This window comes from Canis lupus, chromosome 13 (assembly GCF_048164855.1).
Source record: "Canis lupus baileyi chromosome 13, mCanLup2.hap1, whole genome shotgun sequence".
In the NCBI taxonomy this organism is placed as follows: domain Eukaryota; kingdom Metazoa; phylum Chordata; class Mammalia; order Carnivora; family Canidae; genus Canis; species Canis lupus.
The window spans coordinates 54529319-54541830 of NC_132850.1; the positions used below are offsets into that span (position 1 = coordinate 54529319).

Below are 12512 nucleotides of genomic sequence, written 5' to 3' on the forward strand. Positions count from 1 at the left end.
ACTTCAAAATCTGGAGCACCTTCTGTAATCCACCTATAAGACATCCCTGGGGACAGGACACGTCCCTAATGAGGTCACATATCTTAGGAATGCAGGGATATGTGGAGAGTTCCTCTCCTCCTGCAGGGCTAAAGAGAAGAGCAACTGAAAAGTCTTCATGATGTCTTCCACCCTCTGGCAGTGTTCACAGTTTTATATGAACTCACTTAATCTGGGAGATAGCACATTGATCTAATCCGACTCCAGCTATAATCACTGAAAATTTTCTGTTAACCCAATACCACCCCTCTGCTTTGGGTGGAGCGCTGAAGAACCACAGGCTACTGAGTTTTGAAACTTAAAGGAACTTCAGAGGTCATCTTGTTTCATTCCCAGGAAGGACCTGGGAGGTTAAACGACTTGACTTTTACAGTCGCACAACTTTCGAAGGGAAGAACAAGTACTGCTGTCAACAGAATGACTAGAGCGACTGAGAAAGAAGAGACTAGCATTGAATCTTGAAGATGGAGAAATTAGAATCAGCAGAAAGTTGGAGGAACTTACTTCAAATACAGTATTAGCACAATAGTACTTTGGTTAATGGTCTTTGAAATGGAAATATTTCCTTATTCTCACCCCACCCAAGTTACTAGACAGCCAGCTTTGGCTAGGATGAGCGATGTCATCCTTCTCAGGGAGTTGGTTGGCATCATCGTCTGGGAAGTGGTTGAGACTCTCATTTCCAAGAACAGAGTGAGATGCACAGAGATGAACAGATGGTGAGGATGGGAAGGCTGGAGAGCTTCCATATTTTCCCTGGGTCCTGTCATTACCATGTTGGCTTCATTATTTTGTTTGATAAATTTTGAATTCCTGCCATTGAAGTCAGACACATGTTGGAATCTCTTTTTAAAACACTCTGAATACCAACTCTAAATGACATTTTACCTTTTCTCTGGTTCTTTATTTAGAATAATCTGTGTTGTTTGTGAACTCACAGGAATAACCATCAAAATTTGACTACAGCGTCACGTAGCAGGGAAGGCAAAGCTATAGGACCTCTAGGGATAAAAGGTAGAACTCTGACAACTGAGGCCATTTGCCTCATGACAGTAAATGTCCCACTACCAGATGTTTTTGGACTGTATGGTATTCAGTGTAGATTATTTCATCAACTGTCCAAACATCAGCGTGTCTTTGATCAAATACAGCTTTTTTTAATTGATTCTTTTTTATGTAGACAGATTTAATGCTTAGCCTACTGTTTAGTTTTAATCCTATCAGCAACCTAAAGGAGAGGCTCAAAACAGCATTTGACAACATTATAGTTCTTGTTTTAGATAATTAAATTTAACTATGCAATCGTGGTGTTTTGGGTTTGTTTGGGTTTTTTCTGGCAGAGGAGGGGGTAAATATCCTTAGCAGATTTAGAATAGGGAGCTGTCATTCCAGAGTAGCAGAATAGAAGGGCCTGAAAAGGTGTTATGTTATTGCTCATCCGATGCAAACTTTTCATTTCTGTTTTTTTTTTTTCAATAAATTCTAGATTTTTCCCCCTGAGCTCTATATGCACTTTAAAACTGAAAGTCCTTCCCATAACTCATTTTATTAAAACAGAAGCTTGTTCTATTTTGCTTAACTCTGCTGCCTCACTTGACCAGTGGAAACTGTAAGAGGGATATAAATAGTTGTTAGGGAAAAAGGAATTTCCCAACTTGGAGCATAACCAGAAAATTCTTCACTTTCCTCTGGACAAACTACAGAAAGAATCAACAATTACATAAATACACGTATAGATACATATGGTTTTTATATGGAATGCAAAACATTGGCAGCACTGCTAACCAACGCTCTACATCCCACTTACCAACTAGAGAAAACACGCGATTAAGAGAGATTAATAGATAATCAAGTATTTCTGAAGCATCAAGGATTACATACAAATAACTTAGAATGTGGAAAAACTCATGAAATACTCAGAAATCAATAGAAGAGAGTAAAAGTGTAAGTATTTGATGAAAACAATTGGTTTAAAGAAAGGAAATTAGTACAAGTTAAGGTAAATGCAAGATTTGTTTGAAATCAGTGATCAACGGACATTGGTGAAAGCTTGGATTTAAGGGATTAGGGAAAAGGGAAAGACAGATAGCTCCAGACTTTTCTAGGCCAGGACATGTAAATGAAATATGAAACATAAATCCACATTTGTAGTTGAGAAAGTCAGTGGGGGGCTGGGTGTGAGAACAGGAATTTGCTTGGCTTGAGCCCCGCTCACACTGAAGTATTGGCAACACATCCAAGAGGATTTCCTGACCCAGAGGAAGTGGTGCCCACCATTCCTTCGTGGAAGACCTGGCACTACCAAACTGGAGTCTTCTATTTGGACCTCAACTCAGCTTGTTTTGTGGCTGTCAGCGAGACCACCCACAAAGGGCAAAAAGCCTGTGAGCCACAGCCCACATCCAAACTCAAATTAGCCAAAGCTCATTGTTTCTTCCCAGATTGGAGAAACGTCTAGAAAATCAGTCTCCGTTTCCGAAGCATAAATTCACCACGCTCACCATTAAAGTAATCATGTTTCTGCTCGATAGAAACTTTCAGGACAAATCTTAAAAATATGTATCTTCAAATGAATTATGATTTAAGGGAATGCTTAAAACATTTCTTTTCATTTTTTAGTTGGAGCGGCTGAACCTTGCACTTCAGAGAACATTGGCAAAACACAAAATAAAAGAAAGCAGGTAAATTGAACCACTTTAGTTGTGTGAACCTCCCATTACACTTACTGACACCCCTGCAAATAGCCACCACTTAGTGTCTGCATCGACACGTTTCGAATCACTGTGGTATGTGAGAACTGGACTGAGTGCTTTAACTGCTACTAATCTGAAAGTAGGTGCATTTATTTTTCACATTGAATACATCACTAAGCCCAGGTTCATGTAAAATATTTAGGATTTGACAGCTGTTTATGCAAAGGCACAACTGAGTTTCAAGCCTGGGTTTCTTGGAGCCCATGATTTTAACCATGTCGCCGTGTACTGCTGCTTTTTAACAAGCCATCAGGCCTAGTCTTTCCAACTAAGAGGTACTGTCAATACTTAACAGGTAAGGCAGGGACCCCAGATGATAGGCACAGGCTCCCTGCCTGCAGGATACTTCCTAAAGGTGGAGCAGGGTCCCAGTGCCCACCCCCACCCCCGCCTCCCACAGCTTAAACTTCCAGTTGCTGCATCGGGAGGAAATTGAAGAATCAAAGTTGGGGGGTGGCTAAAAGGAAGGGGTTGACTCAGGAACCTTGAGGCAACAGCTGTTTATCAATCCCAAGGGAAGTGTTTCCGTATTTTCATAACCAGTTTGGTTATATTTGTGGGCACTAGCTGAGTATCAGTTCCAGTTAGACTTTTATTCTTGCACCCTGTCTTTTGAACATTTTTTAAAGAAAGCTTTCTGTAAAGGGTTAATATAGAAGTTTTTGTTTAAAAATCTGCTTTATATAGTTTTTCAAATATATCTTGGCACATTTACTGCTGGCAGATAATGTGATTGGCCTTGGTTTTGATTCCTTGAAGTTGCAAGGATTATTTCATGTGTAAATAATAGGATAAATACTTGTGTTCAAATTTGCAGAAATGAACATTGTAGCTTTGCAAACCAGTACCATTACGGGAATATTTTATAAATCCATTCATCAGTCTATTTCTCATGAGCTGATTATCTATCCTTAATTTTCCCAGTTGACTAACTGGTCCCAGACTCCAGGCAGCCCGCAAGCCAAGAAGGGATCAGCAGGGGTCCAGAAGGAGAAAGTGTGAATCTATGCGTCTGACAGAAGCTTTATTTACATGAGTGATACAGAAAGCATTCCAGAATGCCTCTGACCTTAATTCTCAGCGAAGCTGATAAGATAGCCACAAGTCACCCTAGCTATGCTACTGTGTCTGTCTGCTCAAGTCCTTGGCAGCCAGTTGGCTCCAAATTTATTCTCAGGGCTTTGTGTTCTGAAATGTTCCTAAACTAGTTGCACGGGTTCAGTTAGGATGTATTCCCAGTGGGGTATCTCTTTAAAAATACCTCAAACTAAAAAAATAAAAAAAATAAAAATCATTTTATTTGGAAATCTAAAACTTTTTTTACCACTTCCTTGATTTCTTAAAGAGCTGATCATACTTTTAAATTGTCTTAATGATAATTATTCAGTTGTTGAAATAAGATGACAAACCTTCTTCTCATGACTGCCTGCTGATATGCTAAATGGCTTCCCTCTGCTTTGCTTTTTTAGTTTCTTGGATATAATTTTTTGTTTCCTTTTTTCCCCATCTCATTTTGGAAGGTCAGCTGCCATTTCTACTGCTCTCAGCTTACCAACCACTGACCATAACTCTTTTTTTTTTTTTTGGACTGTTTATTATCTTATATTTGAGAAGCAAAAAATCCATGTATTAAAACAATAAACTGTCCTTAACTGAAGACTGGAGCCCCTTGCTCCCCACCTTTTAAGTGAATGAATTTTAATGCAGCCATTGTGATATCTCTCTGGGTTGGCTTCACAGAGAGCTTTTGCTTTGTTTCTTTTCCTGGGATCTTTGGATCATATCATCATATTTGTGCATGGCTGATGTGTGTGTGTACAAGCACACACACATTTGCTGGCATATATGCAAGCTTAGTCCTTTTAAAAAAAAAAGATAAAGATAGGAGACTTATTTTTAATTGTTTTATGTGCTGTTTGTTATTTTTTCTTTTTAAAATAACATCTTTAATTAAAGTTTTTGCAAAGGTAAAATATTAAACTTAAAATGGGTCTTAGTACATCAAAATACTAAACTCTCTAATTGTATTCCAAGAAGGTCTTTAAAACATAATATCTTGTATATCACAGAAGAGCAACCTTGATCTGCAATTGTACAGGATGAATTTTACAAACATAATAAATATATTTACACCCTTATACATAACAGTATGTACAACAGCAGTTGACAGTAGTAGTATTATGTGCTGTTGGGACTAAGTTTTGTTCACATCTCATATCATGGGTGCAAAAAATTGGCAGAACTGGGTTCTCTGAGCAGAAATTCTCTCATTCTTTAGGAAAAAAAAAGAAAAAACAGAAATTGCTTAAAAAATAAGCAAATCTGAAGATGATTCATATAAAGTAATATATTACAAGAGGTATGGGGATATCTAGATTCATCTAGATTCAAACTAGATATAAAATTATGTAGTGATCCTCAACCAATTTAGATAAGAAAGTATTTCTACCTAGCACTTTGTACAATTATAAGCAGCATGCCTTTATGTGATAAAATAGTGGACTGAGCAGTTTTCCTTCTTAAAAATACTTACTTTGAAACTTTTCTATATGTATTGTGTTTTACTGAAATTTGTTTAAAATTTAGATTTTTGCCTGTTTGTAAAATTGGTTTATCTAATGACAAACTGACCTACAAATAGAAGCTTAGGTGTCTTTTCACGTGGATTAGTGATTTGGCCAGTTTGGTCATAAGAAGTCGTCACTATCCGAAACCATCAAAAAACAATTAGGTAAATGTAAATCAATAAATGAGTCATCCAGTCGAAATTACTAAGACTTTTCATTAATCAAAATGTATGCTATTATATTATCAACTTCTGTTCTGTAAAAACCAATGCAGTGTGATTGAATAAAGAATAGATTTCTTTAGTTACTAATTTTTATAAACATAGTTCAATGTAATAGTGCCTGAGAGTTAAATATATAGAGCCTTAAACTCAGAAGCAAGATATACTACATATTTGCTTTAGGAAAGAAGATAGTGAAACTTAAAACGTGAAATCCATCAGTATGTAAAATTTTCTTCTTGATTGTGTTATCAGAAAAATCCGGGGCAGATTTCTTCCCATCCCCCTAGTTGGCCATTTCATACTTCTGGTTCTCTGCCAGTGTAAACCTCTATATTACTAGCCTAGGAAAAGTTAACTGAAAAGGTAAATATGCTTCAAAAAATGATGAAACACTCCAAATCAGGTATGTTTTGAGGTTTTCCAACATTGTTTTGGGTTGCATGTGTCCTTGTTCCTCTCCTCTAAACTTGATAAATCAAGGTTTGCCTCCACAGAAAAGGTAGGTCAAATTATTTTGTCATCATGTCTATATGTTCTGATCTGAAGTTGTAGCATTCATTTGTCAGTTTATAATTTAAGATGTTGACATGTTTTCAGGAAATCTTTGGAAAGAGAAGACTTGGAAAAAATAATTACAGACCAAGCAATTGCAGCAGGTAATAGAATTGTTTTAAGAATATCTAATTAGGGAGTAATTATATTTACAGAACTAATATTTTACCTGTAAACTAATACTTTCTACTAATAGAAAAGTAAAAATTAATTTTCTACTAATAGAACAGTAAATATTTTCTACTAATAGAAAATAGCAGAACTAATAGAACTAATATTTTCAGTAGAACTAATCTTTTCTCCTAAAATATTCATATTTATTTTTTGGTGACTTCCAGTGTGAAGTATTCAGCATTATGTATTGTGTTAACATAAAGAATAATTCTTTTCATTGCTGTGTATTTTTGTTTGACCGAAAACATTTCCTCTTCTTTATAATGTTTATTTGCTGACACATAGATAAGGCCGCATGGGAAGCTGACTCATAGACATTTACATGCTTTGGTCTTGAACATAACTAATTATTCCTCATTTATGCATGAAAAATTTTATTTAACAATGTAAAATAAAGAATTTTTTTAAAGATTGGAAACAATCCTGGGAAAAAGGACTAACAGTGTTCTCATATTAATAATTTGAGAAAAAAATAATAATTTGAGAGAGGCAAGTGGATGGGTAACTTTGTCGTACTATCCTTTTCAATGTTGGAGGACATGGCCCAATGGGTTAAATCTTTCTAAAAGTACACAATATTAAGAATTTGATGATGATGATGATGGCGATGGCTGACATGCTGAGCCTTTCCTTGGAGCCAGGCACTGTTCTAAATATAGTCTCTACACATCACCACAGTGCTATGAAAAGGGCACTATTGTTTTTCCAAATTACAGATGAGGAAAAAAGAAATGATACACAGAATTTAAAGAATAAAGGAGATTAGGGAAGGAGAAGTTACAGGAAGTAAATATATTCCAAACAAATATTCATTTAGGTAACATTAAACAACAAGAATGCTGTGTTGCTTTAAAAAAATTATAAATCACTTTACATCAACTCTAGAGAAAATGACAAAATGGAGTTTCATAACCAGTGACTTTAAATTCATTCCTAAAAAAAATATAAATAAATAAATAAATAAATAAATAAATAAATAAATAAATAAATAAATTCTTGTCTGATATTCCTACTGATGGAGGACCTCCAAGTGAGACAGTACTCCTTTATCAAGATGTACTGGTTTGTCATTAGCAGAATGATGGGAGAGCTTTTTTCTGAAATTAACTTGATTCTGTAATACTGATTGTTCTTTTGTAAGAAGAATCTCCTAAGGAAGATTAAAAATTGTGTGCTATGCTTAATGTATCATTCTTTCGTGATTAAGTGATTGGGAATTTTTATTTGGAGTTACAAGAATTGTAGAAACTAGTCTGTGTAGATAATTTGAACGTAGATGGTCTGTTGTAGTTGGAACTCTTGTTACCAGACGTAAAGGGAACTAAATCATCAACTCAGTGTTAAAAATAGTAGTAACAGTACAGCCCTCCAGGACGATGTATTTGATAATGCGGAAAATGTATTATTTGCTTTCAGGAGTTCCAGTGGAAATTGTCAAAGAATCTCTCGGTGAAGAACTTTTTAAAATATGTTATGAGGAAGATGAACACATCTTGGGTGTGGTTGGAGGAACCCTCAAAGATTTTTTAAATAGCTTCAGCACCCTTTTGAAACAGAGCAGCCACTGCCAAGAAGCAGAAAAGAGAGGCCGGTTTGAAGATGCTTCCATTCTGTGCCTGGATAAAGATCATGATTTCTTAAATGTTTACTATTTTTTCCCTAAGAGAATCACGTCCCTGATTCTTCCGGGCATCATTAAGGCAGCTGCTCACATATTGTACGAAACCGAAGTGGAAGTGTCACTACTGCCCCCCTGCTTCCGAAATGATTGCAGCGAGTTCGTCAATCAACCCTATTTGTTGTACTCCCTTCATGTCAAAAGCACCAAACCATCCCTGTCCCCAGGCAAACCCCAGTCCTCGCTGGTGATTCCGGCTTCCCTCTTCTGTAAGACTTTTCCTTTTCATTTCATGTTTGACAAAGACATGACCATTCTGCAGTTTGGCAATGGCATTCGAAGGCTGATGAACAGGAGAGACTTTCAAGGAAAGCCTCATTTTGAAGAGTACTTTGAAGTTCTGACTCCGAAGATCAACCAGACGTTTAGTGGAATCATGACTATGCTGAACATGCAGTTTGTTGTCCGAGTGAGGAGATGGGACAACTCTGTGAAGAAATCTTCCAGGGTAAGGAAAATGTCATGGCACTTTGAACAGGAAATAAATCATTTCTTGGTTAAGGACTAGAAATGAAAAGGTAAAAATACATGCATCTCTTGAGACATTTTGATAAAACATGTTTAAAACAAGTCTGACACCATTTTAAGGCAAAAATCAATTTAAAGCAAAATCCTTTCTGCATTCCTTTGCTTGCTTACTTGATTCATTACTTCCCAAATATTTACTGAGTGCGATCTACCTTTTAAAATTCTTTCAGAGCATTTTTATAAATGGAATTAGGTAAATATTTATATAAAAATATGTTTTCAGTCATCATCAAATAGCTGGCAGTTGGGAGTAACAAGAGGCATTATCTTGCAACAAACATACAAAAACTACTTGTTTCTTATAGGAGACCACTAGATGGATTTTTAAATCAATATATTTAGTAGACATGGAAAATCAGTAACTTTGTTAACTGTTAGAGAATGTTGGGGAGTGGGGTTGTCCTCATGGTAGAGAATCTGGGTAATCTTTTAGTCCAAGGAAAGAGTTTGCAAAATCATAGTTGATGGTATGAGCAAAGCTAACGTTGAAGCTTATGATGCATATAACTTTGGAACATGCATGATTCCAGGAGATTTGCAGGTTGTTCCCACAATGAAAACAGTTTTGCCACTTTTTATCATAAAAGCAGTGGAGCTAAAGGTTCAAAATAGGTACTATGGAAAGATGTTCATTACAGCCAAAAAAATAAAAAAACAGTGAGATACATTTTTCTGTGTGAAACAAAACAAAATGCTACTTGCAACTCCCTTTTTTTCACTAAACAACACGTTTTGGGCATTCTTGCATGTCATGAGGTGTAGGTTGATTTCCCTTTTACAATGACTGCATAGAATCCTAATGTTTGGTTGTCCTCTATTTCGCCAGTCCCCTGTTGAAGGACATTTGGGTTGATTTCTACTCTTTGCTGCAGGGAACACACGTACACATATTTGCTCACACTCGTTCAGTAAAGCAGGATGATCACCTACCGCCTCACGTCTCTTGAGGCATCCTTGGCACGATCCTTTACACTGCCTGCTACTATTGAAAGAATACAATAGCAGAAGCGTCAGCGTTCCCCTTAGTGAGAAAGCCTTGAAGCAAGGATTTTTTGCATTGTTTACTGAAAATCCTGATCTCTATGTAGAGTTACTCCTATCTATCCGCTCTTCAAACGTCCACGTGCATCTTAGAACGCACAAGGAATTCAAACCACAAGAAAGCGTCCTCTTCCTTTTCAGCAAGTAAGAAAAAAATAGAATTTAAATACAAAGGGATTGTCACTGTCTGCCTTTCTGTTTGTCTCAAAAAGGTATCGGAAACTTACAGTTGATTTGCCTTTGCTTCACAGGTCATGGACCTCAAAGGCCAAATGATCTACATTGTTGAATCCAGTGCAATCTTGTTCTTGGGGTCACCCTGTGTGGACAGATTAGAAGATTTTACAGGACGAGGGCTCTACCTCTCAGATATCCCGATTCACAATGCACTGAGGGATGTAGTCTTGATAGGGGAACAGGCCAGAGCACAAGATGGCCTGAAGAAGAGGCTGGGCAAGCTGAAGGCCACCCTTGAGCAAGCCCACCAAGCCCTGGAAGAGGAGAAGAAGAAGACGGTGGATCTCCTGTGCTCCATATTTCCCTCCGAGGTTGCCCAGCAGCTGTGGCAAGGGCAGGTTGTGCAAGCCAAGAAGTTCAGTAATGTCACCATGCTTTTCTCAGACATCGTGGGGTTCACTGCCATCTGCTCGCAGTGCTCGCCGCTGCAGGTCATCACCATGCTCAATGCACTCTACACTCGCTTTGACCAGCAGTGTGGGGAGCTGGATGTCTACAAGGTAGGGGAGAGGAGGGCAAGGCCCATTTTACAGGCAAGAGTTGCTGGGAAAAAGCATCATCACTAGGACCCGAGTTACAATGCCGATGAAAGGCTTTCTCTGCAAGCCGCATCCTGGGAGCAGGCATTGTGCATTAATCATGTGGGTGTTCTCTAGCCAGAAATAGCTCTGAATCTGCTCAGAAAGAGAGATAATCATTCTATGAGAGGACTGCCCCATTGTCTTCTCAAAGAATAAGCCTATAATGCGGGGATGCTAGCCTGAGTGGAGGATAGGGTGTAGGACCCATGAACTGGTTCAATTTAAAAGTCAGTGAACAGGACCCTTGGCTGTGGCAACCGAGTTGAATTATTAATCATGAGATAATTTTAAGTATGACCTGCGTGGGGTAAAGTTATCCTTTGTAAAAGTAAAAGTACAGAAGAAACATGGTGTTATACAAACTGTCTTCAAATAGGTTAACTCAGTACAGAGGTAACGAGATACTTTGCATGCTGATTAAGAGGAAAAAAAAAACACTGACTTAAGGCAGTATTGAAGAAAGGCCAAGGACAGAGACATCTGTGCAAAGAGAGACCTGTCTTCAAATCTTGTTCTCTGCTTGGCTTTGGAAGCTGAGAAAGTGAAGTAGCCTTTCTCATTTCTAAAACAGAGAAAGTAATATCCACCTACAGAGTTTATATGCACGAATAACATACATTATGTCCCATAAGCTTCATGAACATGACTGTTCCAAAGATTATGGCAAATAATATCTGTTATTCAAGATACCGCAGGATTTATTGAGTGCCTCCCATGTACCAAGCATCATTCCAGGCATGAGGAGGCACAGTAATTATCCCTAACATGTACTAGCCTTATTTTAATGGAATTTTATTAGCCATGAGAGAACAATGAGGTGGTTTTGTGTTCTGTGTTCCTAGAATTAAAACATTTTTTTTTTTTTTTTTTACTAACTTAAAGTCTTTTGCATTATTTTAGCCATTGGCATTAAGAATAGAGCACCCTTCTCATTTATGTGGCTTGAATCACCTTTTAGTTTGCCATGTGCAATCTGGCATTTTAAAGTTTCACTCAACATGAAATAAATACCTTATTGAGGAGGAAACAAATATTTTGTATGGGAATACATAAGCTTCTGCTTTGTTCCAATCTAGATTCTAGAAATAAAACCTTCCTTTAAAAAATTTCCAGCAGGAAATTCCAGACAGAGTCATAATTCCCTTGGGAAAAAAAAAAAGAGGTCCATGTATACTTACTGATAAAATAATTGGCTTCATTTAGGTTAAGCTTGATGGCCTCTTCTGGAATTTATTATATTTATTAGTAGATAGTTTCTATCTTGACACTGTCTCCTCTCAGAATTGTACGAAGAAAGGCTCGCTCTCCTTTGCTGCTGCTGCTGCTGTCACTGCTAACAGGGGCAGTAGCCCTATTCTACAAATTTCAACTTGTTGAAACTAAAACAATTCAGTTTTTCCAATCAAGTATTCAGAATCCGTGCTGTTTACCACGTGGTTAGTAGCCAGAGAGTTCCGTGGTTAATCCAACCACAACCCAAGCTAGCTAGTGAATCATCTGCTCTGTCTGTATTTCCATCCTTCCCTTCCCTTCTGATTTTGCATGAAAATACCTGGAGACAAATCAAGAAGCTTCTTAACCATGAGATAAATGTAAGATATATGGATTGTGAAATCATAAGCTCGCCTGTGAGTGTGGTGGCTTCCAAGAAACAGTCTAGCTTTTTTGTTTTCCCCAGGACCTGTTTGTACCAGGACTTTATTTAACTTCATTTTCTTGTTGTCTTTAGTCTTTGGTTCATTTTTCAATTCATTCAGTACTCGTTTTTTGATTGTTTTAGCAGATATTTACTGTCATCCAGGATTGGCCAGCATGAGTGAAAAGATCTCATGTCGGGGGAGAGAAGGGCGGGCTGACCAATGCCAGATTTCCATATGACATGGTGAATGCTCGATTCTGAACACATGCCCACGAGGTGCTATGACAGCATAGAGAATAGTCATCTAACACCAAGTAGGAGTGAGGCATCACTTCTGATTCAGTAACACTTATTGGGTACCTGAGACATGTTAGCCATTATTTTAGGTACTTCGTATATCGCTGGGGAAAGTCTTATAGAGAGGCACTGCTGCCTGGTTCACTCCTTAGCAAATATATTGGGCACTTGTAATTTAGGAGTTAATAAAACAGACAAACTG

General features: G+C 37.5%; 1 protein-coding gene across 8 annotated transcripts in view; it reads left to right on the forward strand.

Annotated features, from left to right (window-relative positions):
- The window catches only part of GUCY1A1 (guanylate cyclase 1 soluble subunit alpha 1), a 60941-nt gene that overhangs the window by 33592 nt on the left and 14837 nt on the right, over positions 1–12512 (forward strand). For all 8 annotated transcript variants that reach the window (XM_072773753.1, XM_072773750.1, XM_072773745.1 and 5 more), the window contains 4 exons: positions 2659–2720; positions 6181–6239; positions 7726–8435; positions 9808–10293. In XM_072773753.1, coding sequence (XP_072629854.1) covers positions 2659–2720; positions 6181–6239; positions 7726–8435; positions 9808–10293 — 1317 coding nt within the window. The remainder of the gene's footprint in view (positions 1–2658; positions 2721–6180; positions 6240–7725; positions 8436–9807; positions 10294–12512) is intronic.